Here is a 23,719-nt window from a genome sequence, read left to right as displayed (position 1 = left end):
TTTTTTCTGTGGAGAAACCATGGTCCCAGCACCTCTTTGAGATGTCTTAGCAGAGAGTGGGAAGGATTGCAAGGCGCCCAGTTCCAGAGAGCACATTAAATAAGCCGAAAAAACACCGGATGCTTCAACGTCTGGCATTTTCTAATTAAGTAAGCCTGCACCCGCTGCAGCCCAGCTCCATGCCAGAATCCTTTCTTTCCCCTGCAGGGTGATCAAGTGGCCGAACTCTGGCCTGTGTCTCCTCCATTGCAGCCAGCAGGGGTTGAAGAGAACCAGATCCCCCCCCCCCCCCCGCAGCCAGACTTGGAGAAATCCTGTGGGCCGAACAAAGTTGGAGAGACTTTCAGGGCCGACTAATCAGCTTCCCATTTTTGTTCCAACTCTGGGGGAGAAGGTGGCAGGACTGAATCTTCTAAAGAACAGGGAAAAGAAGATCAGGGGGGGGGTCATGGTGGAGGGGGAAGGCTGGAGAATTGGAAGGCAGCGAGTCCTGCTAAGGGTGCTTTGTGGACAGGGCATCTGTCTTGCACTCTGGAGCACCCTGGGGACTGTGGCCAATTTATTGGTCAATATTTTTGGCTGTAAGACAATGCACATTTACCAACAAGTAAGCACTGAAAGTGACTGAGTGTCTTGGTTAAGAGCAGCAGCCTCTAATCTGGAGAACTGGGTTCGATTCCCCACTCCTCCTTCACATGCACCCAGCTGGGTTACCTTGGGCCAGTCCCAGTTCTCTCACAGCTCTCTCTGCCTCTCTGTTGTGGGGAGAGGAAGGGTCAGTGATTCTCAGCCACCTTGGGAGCTCCTTTGTGAAGTGAAAAGCAGGGTATGAAAAACAACTCTTCTAGTTATTGTGTTGATTTCAATGGGCTTAGACCAGGGGTGGGCAGACTGTGGCAAGTGCTGGCAGGGGCTCATGGGAATTGTAGTCCATCTGGAGGGTCGCAGTTTGCCCACCCCTGGCTTAGACTGAAAGCAACAGTGTAGGGTTAAAGTTCTATTATTTTATTCATGCCACTTGAAGTTTTAGGGCTTTTTAACGTTCAGAGATGTGTCACTACAAACTTCCAAGAAGCTTGCTAGGTTTTAAGGTGCTGCAGAATTCTCCGTCCTTCTTCTCACAGATATGGTTAACTGGGGCCTGGACTGTACCACTTTCAGATTCAATAACTGAACACTCCTTTGTACAGCCGAGCTGCCTCCAGGGCTGCCAGCCCTTAGTCCTGCAATGACTCCATTGAACTCCTCAGGAAAAGGGAGACGAGGGAATGCAGTCAAGCCAAAAACAATCAGTTGTTGACAAAACTTGTTGAGTCTAGCTACAGTAGCAGCAGTGAAGCTCAGGCCCTCTGGGAATGGCCCTGCACTCTATGGCTTTAGCAATAGATGTTCTAGTGATTCCTAGAGAGGCATGGCATGACTTCTGGGTGTCTTCAGGAAGTGACACCATACCATTGGCCTGAGGCCCCTTCTCCAAGTGGTAGTGGGAAAGAAGGGGTGGTGAATGCCCCACCCTAGCCAGGAGATTGGCAACTCTTACCCATGTGTATGTATGTGTGTGTGCATTTTGTGTGGAGAATGAGTCCTCTGACTTCAGGGGCCCCTGTTTCTGAGACACACATGGAGACAAGTGAGATGGTTCAGGGTCCGTCTCTCCCCATTTTTGGATGGCAAAAATCCCCAACTTGAGATTCTCTGGTGGTGCTAGGCTAGGCTCATTGTACACACATTGGATAATGTCTTTTCAATGCATGGGAGCAGATTCTCCTGCTTCACACTGGAAGATCGCACTGGTGTGCAGGCAATTGGGGTGAGCTGAGCACTGAGAAGATGCATGCCATACTCTTTCTCAGAATCTCATAAGTACCACAGCCTCAAAAAGGATGAAGCACCCTGAGGCAGACAAACTGGGATGGGGCCAGGCAAAGGCAACACAGTCAGCTGGAAATGGATGAAACAAGTCCCGGGAGAAACTTGGCTGAAGGAGCTGCCAATACTTATGCCGGGGGCAGCTGAAGGGAGACTTGAGTTTATGCTTTTCAAACACTCGGAGGGCTGCCCCTCAGCATTGGGCCAAGACCTGCTCTCTGCTGTCAGATTTCTCTTACTTCTTAACTTGCATTTTTGTTTATAACTTGGTGATTTGTTTGCCTTGTGAAATACATGCTGTTAAAATGAAGCAGCACTTTCAAAGAGGGATGTGCACGGTTATTTCACAAGACGGAGTGCCCCCCCCCCTTTCCGTGTCTCCCGGGTCTTGGGTTTGGCTTGCCAAGCTGCTTTAAATCTGGCAGTGCCAAATGTTTTCGTTTAAACACAGGCCTCTTACGCACAGAGAGCTCACGGCAGAGAATCCGAGCAGCCAAGCCTTCTAGCCCAACTTGAGGCTTATGTGCCGGCCGCCTGCAGCGTTCTTTTTGCCTCTGGTGAATATATTCTGCAGCTACAACCCCCAAATGCAGTTTTTCTTAATTGGGGGGGGGGGTGATGTGATTTGTGGTGGGGGTTTCCCCCCCAAGATTTTGTTTTAATGATGCCATTGCCTGATTGCAGCTGCGCACTGCCTCCCATCTAAATCCTCCTGGTTCAGTTCTGTGAATGTAAGGGAACAGAGCGGAAGGGGGGGGGGGGAGTTCTCAACAATCCTAAAATGACACTGCCCAGAACAGCTGTGAAGGGCCCTTGTGCTGCTTCCAAGCTCTAGTGGATGCTCGGCTCCTGTGCAAAATGGGAAAGAGTCCCCACACTCCGCCCTTCCCCTCCTCCCTTGCAGTCCTTGCCCTCCTAGAGTTTGCAGAGAACCTTATCAGGGAGCAACCAGAGAAGCACGTTTACCCCGTCACTCCCTCTCCCTGCCCCCAGAGATAGTCCCTGATCATTGGACTCATGCCATTTGTAAAAAATGATAATAGCTAAATGCAAAACAGCAAGGCAGAAGAAGGTGGCTCTTGTGTGGCCATGAAGGGGCTTGGCGGAGAATTAGATTCAGAAATCAAGCTTCGCAGCTGCTGGAGTCAGACTTGAAAGATGTTTTGTCCCTTTCATGATGATATGTGGGGAAGCATCTCCCAGCAGGGAATCCGGGCGGGGGGGGGGGGATAGAATTCCCAACATTTGTGCTCTTGAGGCTCTGCTGGGAACTTGGGGTGTGAAGCTCTTGAAAAGTTTCTTCCGCACTTGGGAGGGAAACCCACTGTGTGCTTGCCATTTGGGTGAACTGGTCAACACGTACATTTTTATATGTGCTCCTCTTTGGTATGTCAGAATGCATCCCTCCCCAAAGTAGTGCTCCTGACACTGCGTCAAAGCGGTACACATGTGGAGAAGACATGCACAGACAATAGTGACCAGAACATGAGCAGTACATGGATTACCCATGAACATCAAAAGAACATGCTTGAAGGGGACAGAGACAACAGGGAGGCTCCAAGTATTTCCATGCCTACGATGGGCTGGTTGAGTAAACAGCTTATTATCCCTACGTAAGCTGTTTGTGAAAATTAGAAAATTCCTGAGGTGTCCACGTGGGCTTGTTAGCACAAAATCAAGCAAAAATCAAGCTTATTCCTTTGTTGGTCTTAAAGGTGCCCCTGGAGTCAGACTTCGTTTTGCAGAGGACGGTACTGCCAAACCCCCTCTGCTCCTTCCTCGCCTGGAAAGCCCTCTGCTGGGATCGCTGGCCCTTCACACAGCATTCGCTCAAACACTGGCACGCAGAGACGGAACAGGAGGTTCACTGCAGCATCTCTGCCCAAGTCTTTGCTCTCGGCGAGCTGGGACTCACACAGGGCCACAGCGGGTGCACTCCTACACCGCCTAAAGCGAACGGGGGTGGGGTTGGCTCAGACGGGGTCCCCGGAGAACAAGCGAGGAAGCAAATGCGCGGGTCGGGCTGGGCTCGGGCAGCTGCAGGGGGCAGGACGACGGTCGCGTCCGGGGCGCCTTTAGTGTTTTGACCCTCCCCGCTTGCCGTCTCGGGGTCCTTCCGGCGGAGACTCTGACATCGGGGCAAGGAGAAGCGCGAGCGAATGCCTTCCCCAAAAAACGCAGGAGAGAGAGCAGCGGCTACGAAGAGGACGCGCCTGCGCAATCCACCAAGCGAGGCCAGAAGCGGGCGGGCCGAGCCGATGCGCGTGCGCACGGACCGGGCCGGCGCTTGCGCTTGCCCATGCGCCGTGGAGTCAGTGAGGGCACAAAGCGTTCCGCGAGCGGCCGGCGCTTCCGTCGCGCATGCGCCCGAGGGAGCTGGGCGGGCGGGCGATGGGCGCCGCGGCGGGCGAGGCGGACCGGACCCTCTTCGTGGGCAACCTGGACCCGCGCGCCACCGAGGAGCTCCTCTTCGAGCTCTTCCTCCAGGTGCGTCGCCCGCGGGACGGAGGGAGGGAAGGAGCCGGGCCGGGCCCCTCCACGGGCGGCCCCCCCGGCTCTCTGAGAGCTGTTGTCAAAGAGCAGTTCTTCCAGAGCTCTCTCGGCCCCGCCCGTTGTGGGGAGAGGAGGGGGAGCCTCCCCGTAGGGAAAAGCGGCGCATAAGACCCAGCGGTTCCCCTCCTGCCCTCTCGGGCCGGGCTGCGGGCACAGGAGCTCTCTGGGAGGGGCTCCCCACTGCCTGCCCGCCTGGGGGCAGCATAGAGCCTCCCTGCACAGAGGCAGTGTACCTTGGCGCCCTGGAATCGGGCCTGGCGTCGGTGGGCAGCTCATCCGGCGCTCTCCTGGCTGGTCGTTCAGGTTTCTCCCTCTGTTGTGCTTCGTTTTTGCCCCGCCGACCCCCGTCCCCCCAAAAATGAGGGGCTTGCCTTGTTCTGCCCTCTGTTTTGCCCTCACAGCAACCCGGGGTCACCCAGTGAGTTCCCCCGGCAGGGCAGGATTTGAACCTGGTTCTCTGAGAGCCTAGCCTGGTGCTCTAACCACTGCTCCGTGCTGCTCCTGCAGTTTGGCTGGACTTCATTTCACATGTGCCCAGATGTCCCTTTCTTCTTTCAGGGAGCACAAAGTGCAGTGGGGCTGTCCTCTCCCAGGTTGTCCTCAGAACAACCCTGCGGGGTAGGTTAGAATAACTAGCTCAGTGTTGCCCAAGAGCAACAGTCTGAGGAAGAGCGTGCGCATTCAAAAGCTCATGCCTAGAATAAATCTTTGTTGGTCTTAAAGGTGCCCCTGGACACTTATTGGGTTTTCCTTTGGTTCAGACATCATGCCCAGACCCTCCCCCCCCCCACCCCCGCCAATGATGGCCACACATTAGAAACCGCAGAAAGCCAGTGTTGGGAAACATCTGAGCAGTGAGGCTGATTTCGCACTCCGAACTCCTGGATCCCCCTTTTGTTGTGGAAATGCAGCTGTAGTGGGGGGGGGGAGAGTGGCTGACATGAGAGGGAGGAATGTTGCAGTGCATTTGGCCCTCCTGCATTTGGCCCTCCTGGTGGCCCCTGAGCTTTGGCCACAGTGTGGCACAGAGTGTTGGCCTGGAGGGGCCACTGGCCGGATCCAGCCTGGCTTCTCTTGTGCTCCTATGTCTGGGCAGGGACGCTGTGTCGTCCTGCTGTTTGGGGGTCCACAGTGGGAGAGCTTCTGGAACTCTGGCCCCGCCAGTGGAGCTCCTGGGTTTGGGCCCCTGTGGGACACATGGGTTGGACTGGAGGGGCCACTGGCCGGATCCAGCCTGGCTTCCCTCCTGTTCTTATCACCCTTCTGCCTGTTTCCCAGGGACAAGGCTGCGGCTCCTTCTGCCTGCCGTCATGGCTTAAGGTTCCTGTGAGGGTGTGGGCTTTTCTGCCCTCTGCATGCCCACTTCAGGGGATGCCTGTACAGCACCTCTTCTGCCCCAGTGGGGAGGGCAGATTCGGGGAGAAGGTTCATAAAATAGCAAGCATTGAGCCAATTGGCCTTGGGATCATTTTAGGCCACGATGGTCTGTTGCATGCAGCTAGTTCACCTTTTCAGCAAAGGCACAGGCAACTAAATAAGCTTCTTGAACTCCTTTAAACCCTGCCTCTCTCGGGGACCCAATTCAGTTTACATCCATCTCCTCTCCTCCATTTCATCCCCAGAACAACCCTGTGAGGTAGAGAGGCTGAAAGAGTGACTGGCCCACGGTCGCCTAGCAGTCTTCCTTGGCACGAGCGGGGATTTGAACCCAGGTCTCCCGAGTACCAGTCCAACATGCTGACCAGCCACACCAGCTCTCTTTCTTTCCTAAAACAAGCCCTGTTTTTTCCTTGGCTTGCAGGCAGGGCCGGTCATTAAAGTCAAGATCCCGAAGGACAGGGATGGGAAGCCCAAGATGTTTGCGTTTGTGAACTTCAAACATGAAGAGTCCGTCCCCTACGGCATGAGTCTGCTCAACGGCATCAAGCTTTTTGGAAGACCTCTCAAGATTCAGTTCCGATCAGGTATCCGTGGGGTATCTAAAGCAACTCAGCACAGGGCAGAACTGGGGGCCTTGTGGTCTCTTTGCTGCCACTGCAAACTCCTATTGTATTTACCTCATGGAGTGCGGGGTGGCTTACAAATTAAACCAATAAGAAACATCAATAAAATCCCCCCCCCCCTCATTTCACATCCCGTACTCACGAATGCTACTGAGCTTATCCAGATGCAAGAGTGAAATGCACTCAAGGAGAAGCAGCATCCATGAATCGCTTGACACAAAACACCACGTTTTGGCTAGGCTCTCCCACCCTATATACTTAGAAGCAAGAGAGAGCGTATTCTGAAATTCTCTGATGATAAAGAAATGCATTTTACACACGGCCCAAATGATTCTGTGTTACTTGAGTGGTGTCTGAACTCTGAGCTTCAGGGCCGAAGCAGATTCTGGGGGCTGATCTCGGGTGTACATAGAGCACATGAGTAACTCCCTGCGATCTGCTGGATTTCATCTCTTTGCAACACCCTTGTCGCTGCTGCGCTGGGATTATTTAGGCTGCGTGTTGGGAATACTTGGCTTCTCCACCTGGGGAGCTCTTGATGCTCTGGCACGAGATTGCAATTAACTGCGGAGCTTCCTGTCTGGCGCGGTTGCACCTTGATTGCATCTTCACCACTGGGTATTCCGGGGGGTTGCGCCCTTGTTTTGGAACACCATTGGTGTGCTGGGGTGGCTCTCTGGGGTGATCCTCTGCAGCCAATTCAGGCATGCGCCTAGGTTTCCCTCAGCTCCTGCTCCATCTGGGCCTGAGAAACTTGTGGGAGTTGGGTTTCTCTTTTCCCCAACCAATGTTCTTCATCTTTAGGGAGCAGTCATGCTTCTCAGGATGGCGGCTCACCTTATTCCCAGCAGGGGTCTGCTAATGGAAGCCCCTCCAGTGCATCACAGTTGCTGCCCAGTTGCAACAGGTATGTTTTGTGTGGTCATTTTGGGGCCTTGTGTGCGTGAGCCCCGGCTTCCTTCTTGACCGTTCTTCTCTGCCCTGAAGCGGGATGAAAATCAAACGGTTCCGTAGGGCCTTCAAAACGGAGCTTTTCTGCCAGGCTTCTGGGGGAGGGGAGGGGAATCGGCAGAAATGGGGCAGCTCTTCTTACGCAAATAAATGTGCCTTTCTAAATGTCACCCGATGGAGTTTTCCTGACCTGTGTGGTGCAGCTTGACTGCTCCCTGTCACACGAGACACGTGTCTGTGTGCCCTTGGAAGCTCCAGCAGGTCTGATTTGTGGTCTTCGTTTGGTAGGTACGAGAGGAGCGTGGACAGCGGGCCGGTGGTGCAGAGATCCTTCTCGTCTTCCGATACCCTCCAGCGGCAAGCAGTGGTGAGAGCTTTTTGTAACAGGACCACTTCCAGCGGCTGCCCAGGGGCGCATGGGAGGGAGGGGCCATTGAACAAGGGCTGAGAGAAACTGCAGAGGCTCACAGAGCTGCTGTGAGAACAGGGCCGTATGGTGAGCCTTTGTCAGCCGCCTTTCTCCCAGGGACTCCAGGCAGGTTACGCAGAGTGAGTCAGTACAGAAGGGGGCATTTGTTAACTGATGCATAAAGGTTTTTAAAGTCTGGAACCCCCAGAAAGAATTGAAGCAGAGCATAAGCATTTCCATGGCACATCAAGCAATGCAGGAATTGCATAAATCCAGCTGACAATAAGCTGAAACGCAGCAGAGTTGAGCACAGTCCCTAACTGTTTATGCAGGGAAGCTTGTAAAAGCTTGTTTTGTACAGTGCAGCCTTGCGCCTTGGGCAGAACGGTCCTCTGGAGTACTTCAGTTTTGCGTCATTTGCAGAAGGCCAGGAAGGGGGCCAGAGCTTCCTGTCTTCCTTCCTGAGGTTTATCCACTAGAGTTCTCTAAAGGTTGGGTTTGTAGTGTTTGGGGTTTTCTCCCCTTTAGTCTCCGGTTGGTCTGATCTGTGTTGAATTCCCACCCTGGCGACACCTCCCCACTTGCCAAAACGTAGAGAGACTTGGGTCTGTAGCTGTTTTGCTCTAGCCTTTTTTTCTTGCGCACGAACAAACGGTGCCCCCCAAGTTCAGCTATCTACAGTTTTCTTTTTGAGCCCCCCAAATGCCTGGGGCACAAAACAATTCTGGAAATAATCTAAATTTTACTCTGAGGAGGTATTTTAAAGGTTTCTGCAGGGAGACGGCTCCTCCTGATGGCTGGTGAGCTGCCTTTCCGATGGCCAGGAGACTGTCTTCCTCACCGCACAGAGAGATGTTTTGGGGGCAGGAAACTACCCTAGACCAACCGCGCCGTGGTCCATTCTGGATGTTGCAGTTAGTTCAGAGATAGTCCTCCTCTCAAGCGTGTTGCAGGCCCTTCCTAATGGAGCGCGTCTCCTTCTAGATGAACAGTGTTTTGTGGCAGCAGCAGCCGCAGTACGGCGGAAGGCAGGGCTCTCCGCAGTCGGAGCCGTCGGGCTTCGCTTCTCCAGGGCACCAGCCGAGCTACAGCCAGTCGTCAGCCCTGCCGATGTCGTGGCGCCCAGAGGGGGGACCGGCACAGCGCAAGAACCGGGTCAGCACCCATCCGTATCAGGCCGACAGCCGGCATCACGGCTGGGAGCATCCGCGGCTCGGCAACTGCGGCTCCGAGCACCCCTTCCGCGGGGGCCGGGAGGAGTACGGCCCCGACGACAGGAGCTACGGAGGCTGGAGTCACGACTACGACAACCGCAGGGAGAGCGGCAGAGACGGCAAGTGGCGCCCCTCCCGCCACTAACGAGTATTCAGAGTGGATTTTAAATAACTTTGCCCGGGAGAGTTTGGGCTCTTATTCCCTTTTAAGATAAGAAGTAGGCTGTGTTTTTTTTTTGTTTTTTTTTTACAGAAACCTGGTAGACAGTAACTTCAGGAGTTACCTTTTTAAAATCATTTTTTACAGATCTCAACGACTACAGTATGGTTTGGAGAGCGATGGCTTTGTTCTAATTGTATTAACCTTCCCCTCGAGGGTTAGGCAGAAGAAAAAAACACGGGGGGGGGGTGTGGGTGTGCCACCCTTTAAAAGAAAACAAATTAAATGAAAAAGAATAGAATCGTAGTTTTATATCAAAAACAGCTCTGCCTGGTTTGTTACGTTTTAAAAATTGATTTTGGTATTTTTGTAGCGTGTGAACAGAGTGTGCATCCATGCTGGTGTGAGTAGCAGTGGTGTGACAGACCTCCACGGAGCGAAGTGTTCCGTGGCCTGTCAGGGTGCTGGAGTCAGTGTTTGCCTGCCAGAAGACAACATAGCTTTTGAGCAGCTGCTGTATTAAGGATCCGGCTTAGAGAGGTGGAAGGAGCGGATTCGCTAATCTGTCCTGAAGGAGGTGTTAATCATTTTTCCAGCTGCTTCCTCGGAGTCCCTTGACTTTTAAATTGAACGAGCCTGCAGTATCCCACAAAAATGTTTTTCCAAGTCTTGTAAATGATTTTTAAAAATATCTCAGGAAATGCTTGCCTCCCTCTTGTGTGTCCCTTTTCTGTATTTAAAATAAAAAAAAGAACTTGTTTGTATGACAAAGCAGAGAAATAAGATCTTTATTTAATGCAAAGCAGGAGGACGGTAAGTGTTTAATGGTAGTTTCTCGCCTTGAAATGCATGGAGCCTGGTGACCAAGCATTTTGCCGTTTGGTGTGCATCCTAAGCAGACTTCCTGCAGCGCAAACCCATTGGAACCAATTGGCTGCGATTATAGAAACTTTTCTTGTGATTGCAGTGTAACCGCTGCAGGTTGACTTTGGAACAGATCTATAATCCGATCAAACTATAGGGCCAATACCAGAGTTTATGGGAAATCATTCTTTCTTAGGGGTTGCCCATTGAATCAAAATGTGTTTGCGCATGTACACATGCAGTTGCACATGTACACAACTATGATTTCTCCCTTTTCAGAAACATCTCCGTGTGGTCACTGTGATGAACCCAGGGTCACTCAGGCTAACTTCTTAGAATGTATACATAGGATTTTGTAGCCTTAGGGTGCCAGGTTCTTAAAAAAATAAATATCAAAATCCGGAGGAAATCTTTCAGATGGTCCCAGTGTACTTTGCCAGGCCTTCCTTCTTTTGAGCCTCAGCTGGGTCAGAGTATCTGAGTATCTCAGAGTATCTGAATGCCTTGGTTGGAGAAGGGCTTTAAGTTTTATCTTCCCAAAAGAGTAAGCGCCAGGCGGCATTTTCAGATGTATGCTGGGATTGTCTTTTTCAGCAGATAAAAGTATTCAGGCTGGCACTGCAGCTGTCTTCCGCTGGAACCCGTTTGGATGAAGCAAGCCACCCTGAAATGTGGCTTCTGGGAACCTTTCAGCACCTCCCCCCCCCGCCCCCCATGGCAGACATTTCCTCTCAGGCCAGCAATCCCCCTCGTGTTGTCTGCTTGGAGGGCTGTCTTTATTCCAATTTATAGTATTTTGGTTGAACAGATACCAGGGGAACTAATTTTTTCCCCCAACGCTGCGACTCGCTTAAGTTTTATTCTTATGGCATGGATGGTTAAAAACAATGATCTGTTTAGAAATGTTTATGTTGTTCAAAAATATTTATACTGTTTGAAATGTTACCAAGCAATACTGTCCAGAGCATTAAACACTGCACTTGCTGTAGGCTGTATATAGTTTGACAAAGAATAAACTCTTACACTTAAATCAAATTTTGGAGTAAGCAAAGTTTCCTCCGGGCTGAATTTATGGCTGGCCCTCTCTTGGCAAACAGTCGCAGGATTCAGCTCGGGCATCCAAAATGCAGCTTAGCTCCACGGGGTCTCCTTGGTCCCATGGCGTGCAGGCCGCACGTAAGTGTCCCACAAGCCTCTAAACAAGCCATGCGCAGTGCCACGTGAGGCTGCTCCGTGGCAGAGTCCCGCCACCCGTTCTGAGCCAGGCCAAGAGTGGAGACTTCTCGGTGGACGATGACGTACATTTGGGTTTGGGTTCTGGTGGGGTCCGGCATTGGACCCGTTAATGAATAGCTTTTTGTTTTGGGGAATTCCTGGAGTTTGGGGAGGGGAAGGAACTCCCCAGGGCACTGTGCCTTAGAGCAGGGGTAGTCAACCTGTGGTCCTCCAGATGTTCATGGACTACAATTCCCACGAGCCCCTGCCAGCAAATGCTGGCAGGGGCTCATGGGAATTGTAGTCCATGAACATCTGGAGGACCACAGGTTGACTACCCCTGCCTTAGAGTCCATCCACCAAGCTGGCGTTTTCTTCAGGAAACGGATCTCCCTGGTCTGGAGGGCAATGTGAAGTCTGGCCAATTTGAATGGGCCTCCCTGGTGGTTGGCAGCCATGTCAGCCCCACGTGAGCCCTCGTCATGGGGAAAAAAAACCCTACAGGGTCCCCATCCCACAGCTTGATATTCCCTGGTCTCCCTCAAAAGCCTGGGATGCCCCAAGGGTTTTAAGCCTATTTATCAGGAAGAGACAGGCAGGCGGAAGGTCTGCCTCCCTCTCCTGTCCAGGCACATGTCATGAGGCTGTCCTGGAGATTGGGCGGTGGGCTTGGGGAGGGAAGAGACCTCAGCGGGGTCGAACACCGTGCAGCCTGGCCCCTGAAGCAGGAGCCGTTTTCTGCAGGGGAACAACTGATCTCTTTATTGTTGTTATTTATGCAATCTATATATTGTATTCACAATACAAGAATATTTATATATTAAAATTAAACTTGTTAAAATACTATGACGTCACATTAATCATTAACACCATAATTAATGGATGTCCAGTCCTTGCTACTGGCTCATTGCAGATTTTCCCGTTGGGCATCTTTGAGTTTTTGGGGGCGAAGGGGATGGTCTGGACTGTGATATTGTCACTTCAAACTGTTCTGAAATCACTTAATTGGTTTAAAATGCCCTAAATAAATAATAAAATTACAGGGATGAGTCCCCCGGGGAGAGAATGGCAGCTCCCCCGCACCACCGTTTCCTCCCGTCTGGACAGCTGGAGATCTCCCGGCCGCGCCTGGAGCTTTTTTCAGGGATCCGTCGGGAGGCGCTTGTTTACAGGCCCGGGCGAGGGGCGGCCCCAGCGTGAGCTACCAAAGGGAAGAGGGGCTTGGAGGGGCGACCCGCCGCCGGGGCGGGCAGCTGCGCGGAAGGGACTACAGCCCCCGGCATGCTCCGCGCGGACTACGCCTCCCGGCAGGCCACGCGTAGTAGGCGCCGTTGCGGTGGAGCCGGGGCCCGCGCGGTGGCTGCCGGGAGTTGTGGTGCGGGGGATGCAGAGCGGCGGCGGCGGCCGGGCCTGGCGGTGGGCGCAGCTGGCGGGGCGGGCGGCCGGGCGGGGGCCGGGGCGGTGGGGCGAGCGGGGCATGGCCGAGGCCGGCGCCGCGATGGGTCAGCGGATGGTCTGGGTGGACCTGGAGGTGAGCCACGTGCACGCAAGGGGGAGGGCTACGCAGGGGTTGCCAGCCTCCCGGCCGCGCCGGGAAATCCCCCTCCCGGGTCTGCAGTTCCCCCTGGGAGAAATGCCCCCCTAGGAACTCCCAACCTGGAGTTGGCAACCGGAAGGCGCCTGCTTCGGCGGCCGCACAGCCAACCTCCAGGTGTCCCCTGGGGACCTCCCGCCCGGAGCTGGCACCGGCGTGGGGTGAGGCGCTGCCGGGTGGGGCTGGCTGGGGGCGGAGTCCGCGTCCCCCGGCAGCTGCAGGATCCGCCCCTCAAGAGGGACCGGCGGGGAACCTCCTGGGAGATGCGCGCACTTTGTTCCCCCTGGAAGTGGAGGGTAGACTGCCTCGGAACGTGGAGGCTTTGGGGCGCTTCGTGCCTCGCAGCCTTGGCAAGCCCAGCGCATGCCCTTGCTCTCCTCGGGAATCGGGTGGCCTTTGTGCTCTGGATGGAGGCGGAAGCCATCCCTCGCTCAGCCGGGTGACCGGCTGGACACAGATGCTCTGCCTCAGGACGGTGAGGGGCACCAATGTCCCTGTCGTGGTCCCCTGAGCTTCCAAGAAAAGAGGTCACTCAAGCGGGCTTTGGGGCTGCAGCGCTACAGGAAGGTTTGGGCCCTTTGGGGGCCTCCTGGGACATTTGGGGCGGCTTCCCCCTGCTTGCGGCTGTTGTGTCCCCAGGGAGCCCATCAAGGGCCCTCCCTCCCTCCCTGGCTCTCTGACCTGTTGCTTTGCTCCAGATGACCGGCCTGGACATAGAGAAGGACCAGATCCTGGAAATGGCCTGCCTCATCACCGACTCCGACCTGAACGTCTTGGCAGAAGTAGGTGGCGTGGGCATGCTTGGCAAGACGGCCGGCTCCAGGGCCTGGCCAATGGCTCTGCAGGTTCAAAAGAGGACGGCTGGGGCAGGAAGCCCTGGCCCCCCAGCAGGTGGTGGTTTTTTAGGAAGGCACTTTGAGGCTAAAGCCACACGTGCTTCTGGTTGAGGGGGGCCAGAGGGCTGTTCTGGGTTTTTTCTGTGTTTCTTGTGGGGTTTTATTATTATTACTATTACTATTTACGTTTCTTGCCCGGCACGCTGACTCAAGGTGGATAACAAGGTTTTATCACCACAAATCCCTTCAAGCCCACTTGCTGGGAGGGGCAGTGTATAAATCAAAGCAATAAATACATTTAGGACTCTGGCCTGTGAGATCCTGAATGGACGTAATTCGGGGGTGGGGGGTGCGTGGCTGTGCTGGTGTGCAGCTAGAGCACCTTTAAGGACAACTAAGCTTTATTCTAGACGGATAGAAGAAGATTTGCAGGCATGCACACCACACCAGGCAACTGTTCTTCTGCTCATTCAGTAGCTGTTGCACTTTACCGGATGTCTTACTTTAGACCACTTACCCTGCCGACATTTGCAGGACAGGAAGGGGCCTGAAGCCCTGGGCTAAATGTTTGAATAAAACTTTGTAGGTCTTAAAGGGGCCGCTGGGCTTTCGTCTACATTTGACGGAGTGACGTGGCACCTGGGAGAAGGACTTAACCCTCCGCTCACCTGAAGGCATCTGGGCCTGGCTGGCGGGGGGGGGGGGGGTGACCTTCTGCAGGCCAAGCATGTGCTCTGGCACTGAGCCACAGCCTCAAGCCATGCCCGGGAGCCCTTCAGAATCTGACCTTGCCCTGGGGGAAAGTGACACTTGGGGGGCTTGCTTTGAAGGGGAGGTCAGGCTGCCCTTCTTCTGCTGCAGAGCCTCAATCCAGCCTCTTGTTCTTGTCTCTTCCTCCCTGGCAGGGGCCCAACCTGATCATCAACCAGCCGGACGAGCTGCTGGAAGGCATGTCAGACTGGTGCCAAGAGCATCACGGGAAGGTGAGGGGGCTGCAGCTGCTTCTCGGGTTCTTCAGGGAAATAGATGGTCCTGGGGCCCTTTTTAACGTTGCGGGAGGGGGGGGTGAACGTTAATTAGAGCCCCCGCTTTCTTACTGAGCCAATGCTGTTTCTCTCCCTAGATGGAAAAAAAACACATGTGTATGCTCTTTAACAAGCTCTATTTCTTTTCATCTCTCTTTAGTGCAGTTCTGTATTAAAGATTTTGTGCCTCCACTGGGGAGGGGATTCATTGGCAAAATGCAGCATTTGGTCAGGAAACTGGGCGCTTCCATCTTGAGTGGGTTTTGGGCGTCTAGTTGATGGGCTCCTGTCACGAAAAGGCAAGATGGGCAACCGTGTTAGTCTGCGTGGAGCAGGAGAAAAGCGTCCAAGCAGCACCTTCAAGAGTGGCCCATTTGTGGCCGGGAGGAGCTTCCGTGAGCAGTGGCTCTTTCTTCAGAGGACGCCTTCCCTCACGAAAGCACAATTTTAGTTCGCCTTTAAGATACCACTGGACTTTTACTCTTTTCTACAGGCAAGAAAAGTGCAATACTTGGGCTCTTCTAGGCTTGGTCATCAGCCTAAAATTTAGCCTTTCAGGAGTTGGAATAAAAACTGCACTGCCCCTGTGGAGATAGAGCCCAGATTCAGATGGACGTTTGCCCGCCTTTTCAGAACTCAGAAAGAGTTCCTGTCAGCTGGGGTTGTGGATACCTTGCCCTGTTCCTCAGTTGGGCTTTGAGGGATGTGAATGGGCCCATCCCAGTTCTCTCAGAGCTCTCTCCCCCTCACCTACCTCACAGGGTGTCTGTTGTGGGTGAAAGGAAGGGAAGACCGTTGTAAGCCGCTTTCAGACTCCTTCAGGCAGTGAAAAGCTGGGTATAAAAACTGACCCCCCTCCTCCTCAAAATGTTGCCTGCAAAACAAAGCGTGTTTCTGGACTGCATTCCTGCAAGGGGGCCAGCTGCTTGCACAATTCTGGCTCAGCTGCTGGACATTTTGTTGGCCTCCCATTTGAGTTTTCCAAAGGCAGAATTCAGGCATTTTGGCAGCTCCTTTACTTTAGTTTGCTGTCCTGAAGAAACAGCTGCAGGCCTCAGGGTGGGTGTGGGAGCAGCCGTGTCATGTATGTCGGAGCCAGGAGTTTGCAGTCTTGAGACACCAGGGCCCCTACTGGGAGAGAGCTGTGGGGCATTGTTATGGAGAGGGCCACTGGGGAGGGTTTGGAGATGCTCCTGCCTGTCACAGTGTGGGGCCTTTTGATAGTTGGGAGGGGGCTGCAGATCCATCTGTCTCAGCAGGGGTTCCGTAGGTTGGGAGCAGAAAAGCCACAAGTCCCCCTCATGCTTTCCTGCACTGCGCTGAACTCGATGGACCGGCCAGCACCCTGTTATGTTTAGGTAGTCCGGGCACTTCCCCTGGAGGCTGAGGAGTTCCCCTCCTCCTTTTCCTGTGTCCTGGACCTGCGTTCCTGGCTGTGCTGATCTCTGCGTTCCTGATGTCTGGGGAGCTCTTTGAGCCATTCTGCCCGGCCTCCGCCTGGCCCCCTTGCTGATGTTGATAAGTGCACGTCCCTCCCCCGCCCCTGCCTGAAGGGTGTGCTCTCCCCCATGCACATTTGACTGCCCTGCTTTTATTTATTTCTTGGGGGGGGGGTGTCTCATTGATAGGGATGGCGAAGTCGCCGCTTGAGTAGCCCCTCCTGGAAGTCCATCTCTCGGGTAGCTATCGACGGGCATCTTGGGCAGCATTTCAGACCCTCCCCTAACGTTGGCTGCTTCCTTCTCTGCAGTCTGGCCTTACCAAGGCGGTGAAAGAAAGCACAATCTCCCTGCGCCAGGCAGAGTACGAGTTTCTGTCTTTCGTCCGGCAGCAGACGCCACCGGGGCTCTGCCCCCTAGCAGGTAAGAGGCGTTTCATCCTTCCTTTAGTGATTGATTGACAACATTGATTTATACTGCACCTTGGCCCTGACCTGGATGGCACAGGCTAGCCAGTCAGATCTCCAAAGCTAAGCTGGGTCCGTCCAAAGACTCCAAAGAATTCCAGACTTATATTCCTCTTTAAACTCATTTACTGTGGAGAGAGAATGCTGTGGAGACCATTGTCTGTGTGTGCATCATGGTTCAGAATTTGGTAGCAGGCTTTCACTGTGGGAGGGTCCCATAAATAGCACAGGCAGAAAAAGGCGGGGGGGGGGGGTGTGATCTCGTAACCAGATACTACACTCTAGCTCTCAGGGACTTAAGTACTTCTTGTGTAGAACTAGCAGGATTTGTCAGGATTAGAGTGATATCATCTGCATACAAAGATATTCTTAAGCAGTTGCAGAAGTTTTTCCCATTTGATTTCATCAAGATTGCTAAAGGATCAATAAAAATAGCAAAGAGGAAGGCAGACAGGGCATATCTTTGTCTGGCCCCGCAGCTCATGTTTAGAAAGCCCATAATTGTAAGGGAACATGGACACACACACGCATACACAGAGGTATATAAATGTATTTGGAAAATGCCTGGGCTAGTCTGCAGAGATCTCAGAGTCGCTTCCAAGTTAAAACCACAGCCACGATGGCAGAAAAATTGTCAGTAAGAAACCGTTAAAACGACATTCAGGGTTCCAAAATTAGGTTAATGAGACCGCCCTCAGGCTAGGAGCAGAACGTAAAACAACTTTAAAGCATGTTTTAAATATTTTTTCTAATATTATCAGACATGTAATGCCCACATATATCAGCAATAAAATGAATAGATCTCCTATAGCTTCATTGACCTGATGATCCTGATATTCTAAGGACATTGGTCAAGCCAAAGCAATTTGAGAGGGATCTTTTCCTTTTTTATGTTCCCGAATCCTTGGCATAGTTCCAGGTGTTAGGTAAAGCTAAAGAAATAAGTTATTAATCAGCCCAGTGGAATGACTTGATAGGTCTAAATTGTATGAGTTCCAGATCTCAGCAGGGTCACTGTTAGGTTTTCAGGCCTGTGATAGTGATAGATTTCTGGAAAATTCAAAAGGCAGCACAGAATACCATAAGCAGAATCACAGAGCCGGAAGAGACCCCAGGCGACCATCCATCCAGTCCTGCCCCCCACCTTCTCAGGGACTTCAAAAACATTGACAAGTGCTCATCCAATCTCCTCCTAAAAATCTCCAATGAAGGACAGACTTCCCCACCATTTCGTAAGTTAGTCCCAGATAACTTGAGGAGAATAAGTTTGCTTTAAAAGAAGTTGCATATTCTGACATCCAGGTGTGGTCCCTTCTATAGAGATGTAACTCTTCCACTTGGGGCCATGTTGACTGAAAGATTTTTCTCCAAACCTGGCGGATTCCCCACCCCAGGTTTGCAGAAAAGTCTGAAACCTTCATGAAATGGGGAGGGGGTTAAATCTCCCTAAATGGAGGCTCATGTGGGGTGAGTGGGGAGAGAAGGAGTTCAGTGGAGAAGGAGGAAGATGGCAGGAGCATGGGTCCGTGGGAGGAAAGGCTCAAGAAACTGGCCCTGTCCACGGGTGTTCGAACGCAGAGCAGGGACTAGCAAGGGAGCCTCCCTCTGAGTGTCAGTATCAATTCTTCCCGTGGATACAGGAGGAGCCCTTGTGAAAGATGCTGAATTCCACAGTTTCACTGTTATTTGTAGCATCTCTTCCATCCAGTTGGTAAAACAACACGGACCCACACCAGCTGGTTCATATGCAGACTGTTCGTTGGTCTTGTTACTTCCTCAGATTAGCATTTTTCATGGTCAGGATAGATCCCCCCCGTTCCATCAGAGTAGTCCTTATTAAGCAAAGCCGCTTCATAGGAGGGTTTTTAAAGAATCCCCTTGGAGCCATCGCCTGTTCTGTCGTAGCTTAATTTCAGACACCGTACATAGCTAAAGTGAGAAGTGGTCAGCGCTGGCCAGGAGACAGAGCCCGTGTTCTAGGTCTCCGTGAGCTCTGAGGAGGGTCAACTGAGGTATGACTTCCGGCTTCCTCCTCAAGGCCCAGTGGGCAAAGAGCTGTCTGAAGGGCAGAGCCCTGTGGGGTGTGTCTGTCTGCAGTGGGGCTGCCCCCCAGATGCTGTCTGCTGGGTTAGATAGCATTCGCCATTTCCAAGTAGAAAGTAGACTTTGGATGCCAGCAACTCCGCAGAGGTATAAAATACAGCCGTGAGCAGAGTCCTGGTCCGGGGCCCCTCACGACCTGCCACCCACTCCTGTGTCACGTGTGCAGAACTGGGGTGTTTGCGTGTGTTTTAGGAAACTCGGTTCACGCGGACAAGAAGTTCCTTGACAAACACATGCCCCAATTCATGAAGCACCTTCACTACCGAATCATTGATGTGAGCACCGTCAAAGAGCTGTGCAGGTGAGCGACCGCTATGGGGTGGGGTGGGGAGGCAGGGATTCCTCGTGCTCAGTGACGGCACTCGGGGGGGGGGGGGAATACCTGGACGCGACTGCAGCCACTCTAGGGATGGCTGCAGACGCTGTGGATTTATCATAGAGTTTCCCGAGATGCCTAGAGTGACTGGTGTTGCTTCCAGGCATTCTCCAGAAGTGATGTCTTCACTCAGGTGATGTCAGTGACTTTTAAATATATTATTATTGATTTTAATAATTTCCCCCCTGCCACTGCCAGGCAAGGAGCAGTGACTTGGAGAGGGGAATCCCTCCCCCAATGGGTGGCTTTGCAGCCCTCCCGGCAGCGCATCCTGAGAATGGGGTGTCCTTGTGGGGGGTGGGGGGGAGGGAAGCAGAATGCATTTGATGATTTTGAACGACGGGTCAGGTGGGCCTGGGGGCGTTTTGTGGGATGTGTTCCCCGTATGTCTGTTGTCAGAACTGGGGATTTCCTGCAGTCGGTGCAGGAGCTGCAAATTACATCACCACGCTCTGGTTCATATTTGCACAGTGATTTGCTCTGCATGACCGTAAATAAACCAGTCCGGATTCTTCAAAGGCTGGAGCTGTGGGTTTTGGTTTGCATGAAGATCGGCCCCTTCAGGGTGCCCGGCTCTTCCGCAGGGGGTGGCAGGGCTCGCTTGGGGCGGAGCAGGAGTGGGTGCCTCCTCCAAGCCCACAGTGGGGGGCCGAGAGTGGAGAAGCGGCCCCCAGATCTGAAAGGCTCCCTGTGTGTGCTGTGTGCAGGCGCTGGTTCCCGGAGGATTACGAGTTTGCTCCAAGGAAGGCGGCTTCTCACAGGTACAGCTTCCTCTGGGGGGAATGGCTTCCACAAGCACCGGTCACAGCAGAGGAGCCCCTTGGGGTCCCCTGTTGGGGAGAAGGGGGCGGGGGAGGAAGGGTATAAATAAAGTAAATAAGATAAAGGTACAGGGTTCTTTTCATAAGGCTAAGGAACCCCTTCATTTGCAAGGAAATGACATTGGTCAAGGTACCTCCAACAATTCCTTGTGGGACAGGTGCTGTTGGAAAGGATCAGTTCCGTAAATATTGAAACCCCAGTGGTGTGGGGTGGTGGGGGGCACAGGGACTGGGGCATGGCCTCTGCGGCTCCTCCTTTTGGGGAAAGGTGCCATAGAATAATGGTGTTGACATGATCCATTTCATTGCCGGACTCACTTTGAGAAAACTTCCTGCCTGTGGAAGACAGGAAGGGCTTTTTGTTTTGTTTTGTTTTTTGCTTTGCTCTTGTGTTCTTCCTCCATGATTTTATCGCGAAAACACATTATTTCGGCTTTTGACTGGTACGAGAACTCCCCTTTCCTGGCAGAGAGAGGCACGGCTTTTCCTTCTGCTGCATGCTACACCCCCCCCCCCCCAGCTGTGGAGGACCACCAGAGACCCCACTTGTCCGGTCTGTGGCCTCCATGTGCAAAGGAGCTGCGGAGGCGTTTCCTGCCCGGGCCCTGCAGAACGAGTGGCCAGTGACAGCAGGCAGTGCTTGCTTGAGGCACCAGAGGTCCGGTGCTGCCTGCAGTTACCACAAGGCCAGTCTGAATGCATGCTTACAGCAGTGCGGCATCCCCCCCACCCCCTCCAGGGGCAACGGATTCATTCAGGGACAGCATAATCCCCGTTGTGCTGACCCCCATCAGGAAAGGGCATCAAGCAAACCAGGCTCACCTGCAGGCTTTTGGGCCCAAAATGTGCCGAGACATACCTTTGAGAGGCCACCTTGAGCCTGTGTGAGTATGTGGGAGTGAATGAAGTGCACACATGTCTCTTCATGTCTCTTTAGAGCTCTTGACGATATCCGGGAGAGCATCAAAGAGCTTCAGTTCTACAGAGACAGCATCTTCAAGAGGAAAACAGATGAAAAGAAAAGGAAGCTGGTGGAAAACGGGGACAACGAGAACCCCTCCAGTTGATCTCGCAGCTCTCCTGGCCCCTCCGCCAAGTCTGAGACGCCAGCCTGCCTCCTGGCCCCTCCCCGGCAACCGCTCCTGCTTGCTCCCGGCTTCCCCAGGCGGGCCAGGGCCACGCAGGCGTTCTGCATTTGCGCTGCGGCCCTCCAAGCCTCCACCCTTGCTTGCGTTAAGAGAACTTTTTGCGGTTGGAGAGGCCCTTCTGGTTTGATTTAGACCCTTCCTTTTGCTACAGAATAAAGCCACTGTGCCAGACAGCGAGGGCCGCCTCCTTGCTTTCGGTTGGGACATCGTCTTGCCCTTCTGCTCTTCGGCACCCTCTTCAAACTTCCCGGCCTCCTTGCCTGTGGCTGTTGTGCGTTTCCTACAGCTGTGGCTACCGGCTTGCTGGGTTTCTTCGTATATATGGGGTTCCCCCCCCCCCCCCGCCTGCTAGTGACAAGATAGGGAGGCAGTCTCCTGCTGTCTTCCCCGTTCTGGAGATTTGACAAATTATAATTTGGCCACGGTCACCCCAAGAGCCCATCCAACGTGGCTTCCCGGAGAGGCAGGCCTGGTGGGGTCTTCTCCTGCTTGGCCACTTTCCAGGGGAACCTGTCTCTCCCCTCCCCCTCGGTATTAGGAATTCTTCAATTCCAAAAGGGGCTTTTTCATGTGGGGTGGGGTTCTGTGTAGAAGGCGCAAGCCCAGGGATCCTTTGAGCATTGGCTGCGTGGGGCAAATACCGCTCCAGGTGACGCATCTGGTCTCTAGGCTGACACTGGCCCTTTTCCCCGGCTCCCCTTCCACTCCCGTCTCAACAGATATAAGCCAAAAGCACGTTGATCTGACTCTCAATCACCTCCTCTCGCGGGTGAACGGAGTTGACCCCGTAGGCGATGCTCATGTCCCACGCGTTGATGAAGCCCACGCCGAGGTCCTGGAAGATCTCCCTCAGTGCCAGGTCCTGGGCATAGCCGTGGATGTCTCCAAACCGCTCTGGGTCTGCGCTCATCTCCCGGATGTTCTCTGCCTTGATGACGACTTTTGTGTCCGGGCTCCTCAGGAGGAGGCGCTGGATGGCTGCCCGGATACTCAACATCCTCCGAAGGAAGAGCTCCACGGGGAAGGGACGGAAATGCTGGCCCAGGGAAACGACCACCACCGTGTCTCTGTCGCCTGCCACCTGGTCCAGGCCCCGCGGGACGTACCTGTGGTCTTTCACTGAGTAGTCGTAGACGGTGATTAGGGGGTGGCCGTGCTTTTCCCACTGGATCTGAATGTTCCTGTCTGTGTCCACAGCGTACAAGTTCTGGAGCTTTCCAAACCCATGCGTGTCAAGGAGCTTCAGGGCTGGCAAGGAAAGAGGCACAGAAGGCGCAGAATCAGGACAAGGGAATGCCAAGGGAAGCGGGACAAGGTTTAGGGGGGGTCAGGACACGCCTACAGGAACTTCCTGTCATGGGGATTTGGACCTGGGCCTCATCCGTTGTAGAAGTGAGCCCTGACACCAAAGGTCTTTCTGGAATTCGGGCTCTTTTCTCCTGCTGCCCATCTCAGTACGGGACGGACCCCTGGTGACGACGATACGGCCACACCAGTGTTACACCAGATCCCAAGCTTTGTGGTTTCAGCCTTCTCGAAATTCGATCCCAGCCATGAATCTGCAACCAGGATGGGCAACACTAACCAGGGCTTTGTGGTTTCAGGCTAACGAAGCACATCCGTTGACCCCCCCCCCTCTGTAGTCTGAATTGGGGGCTATGGTCCATACGGGACCACAGTCCAAACCTCTAGAGCAGGGGTAGTCAAACTGCGGCCCTCCAGATGTCCATGGACTACAATTCCCAGGAGCCCCCTGCCAGCGAACGCTGGCAGGGGGCTCCTGGGAATTGTAGTCCATGGACATCTGGAGGGCCACAGTTTGACTACCCCTGCTCTAGAGGCCCAAGCCGGTTTAGCCTGGCAGGGAAATTCTGGCCTTACTAATTTGCCTCCAGTTAATGTCCTTCAGGGTCCCCCTGCCTAGGCTTGTGTCAGTCACATGGCATCCAGATGTGGGCAGCACACCAGCGCCGCCTTATGGCTAGCAGGCAACATCTGTCTCCATCACAAGAGTCTCCTTGTAGGAGCAGGTGAATGGGGGTGTCCGTGGCTCAGTGGAGGGGCCTCTGCTTGGCAGGCAGAAGGTCCTGGGACTAGTTGATGGACCAATGGGCCGATTCCGGACCCGGCAGCTTTCTGGGCCGCTGTGTTGTGCTCATGCTTTCCTTCCGAGACAAAAGGACCTTCCCGTCTTTGGCTGGTCCCTTCTTCTGTGGGTAGAGCTAAGTGGAGCCACTGGCTGCGTTCCCTTTCCCAGAAGGGACTGGGATGAGAGAGCTGGTATGCCGAAATGGACATCTTGCTGCAAGCTAGCACAACATTGTCCACCGAGAGCAGCAGAGGGCTGGGATCCGTATCGTTCAAGCCAAGCCAGTTTAAACAGCTGCAAGTGTCAACCTCTGAATTATTTAATCGACTTAATTAAGTCAAGCGGAGGGCCAAGGGAGCCTCTGTCCCAGCCAGTGAAATTTTGCCCTCGCCCTATACGAGGTTTTGCCAGCACTGCCCACAAACTCCCTTTGCAGTCATGAGAGTGAGGGATGTCGCACCAAAAATGGGAGCAGAGGCCTCGTTGTTGGCCACCTTAAGCCATCGCGCTGCGTCTTGCTCCTGGGGCAGAGTCTGCCCTTGGGCCAGGGAGACCCCATGGAGCAGCTGTGGGGACAAAGAGG

General features: G+C 53.6%; 3 protein-coding genes across 3 annotated transcripts in view; 2 read left to right on the top strand and 1 right to left on the bottom strand.

Annotated features, from left to right (window-relative positions):
- The first annotated feature begins 4,183 nt into the window (after positions 1 to 4,183).
- On the top strand, positions 4,184 to 11,058 carry RBM7 (RNA binding motif protein 7). Its single transcript, XM_077305689.1, has 5 exons — positions 4,184 to 4,356; positions 6,224 to 6,386; positions 7,230 to 7,332; positions 7,665 to 7,743; positions 8,770 to 11,058. The coding sequence occupies exons 1-5, from the start codon at positions 4,231 to 4,233 to the stop codon at positions 9,142 to 9,144; spliced, it is 846 nt and encodes a 281-aa protein (XP_077161804.1). The 5' UTR covers positions 4,184 to 4,230; the 3' UTR covers positions 9,145 to 11,058.
- Positions 11,059 to 12,645: 1,587 nt separating this feature from the next.
- On the top strand, positions 12,646 to 21,218 carry REXO2 (RNA exonuclease 2). The gene is made up of 7 exons (XM_077305154.1): positions 12,646 to 12,769; positions 13,531 to 13,614; positions 14,574 to 14,651; positions 16,444 to 16,555; positions 18,895 to 19,003; positions 19,786 to 19,839; positions 20,837 to 21,218. Exons 1-7 carry the CDS (start codon positions 12,716 to 12,718, stop codon positions 20,964 to 20,966), a joined length of 621 nt encoding a protein of 206 aa, XP_077161269.1. The 5' UTR covers positions 12,646 to 12,715; the 3' UTR covers positions 20,967 to 21,218.
- LOC143821323 (NXPE family member 4-like) overlaps positions 17,132 to 23,719 on the bottom strand; it is a 12,863-nt gene continuing 6,275 nt past the window's right edge. Inside the window, exon 5 of the mRNA XM_077305153.1 lies at positions 17,132 to 22,295. Within this exon, the coding sequence (XP_077161268.1) occupies positions 21,760 to 22,295 (536 nt within the window). The 3' untranslated portion in view covers positions 17,132 to 21,759. The remainder of the gene's footprint in view (positions 22,296 to 23,719) is intronic.

This window comes from Paroedura picta, chromosome 12 (genome assembly GCF_049243985.1).
Source record: "Paroedura picta isolate Pp20150507F chromosome 12, Ppicta_v3.0, whole genome shotgun sequence".
Taxonomy (NCBI): Eukaryota; Metazoa; Chordata; class Lepidosauria; order Squamata; family Gekkonidae; genus Paroedura; species Paroedura picta.
The sequence above is the reverse complement of the archived record's forward strand: the minus strand, read 5'-3'. Positions and strand labels throughout refer to the sequence as shown.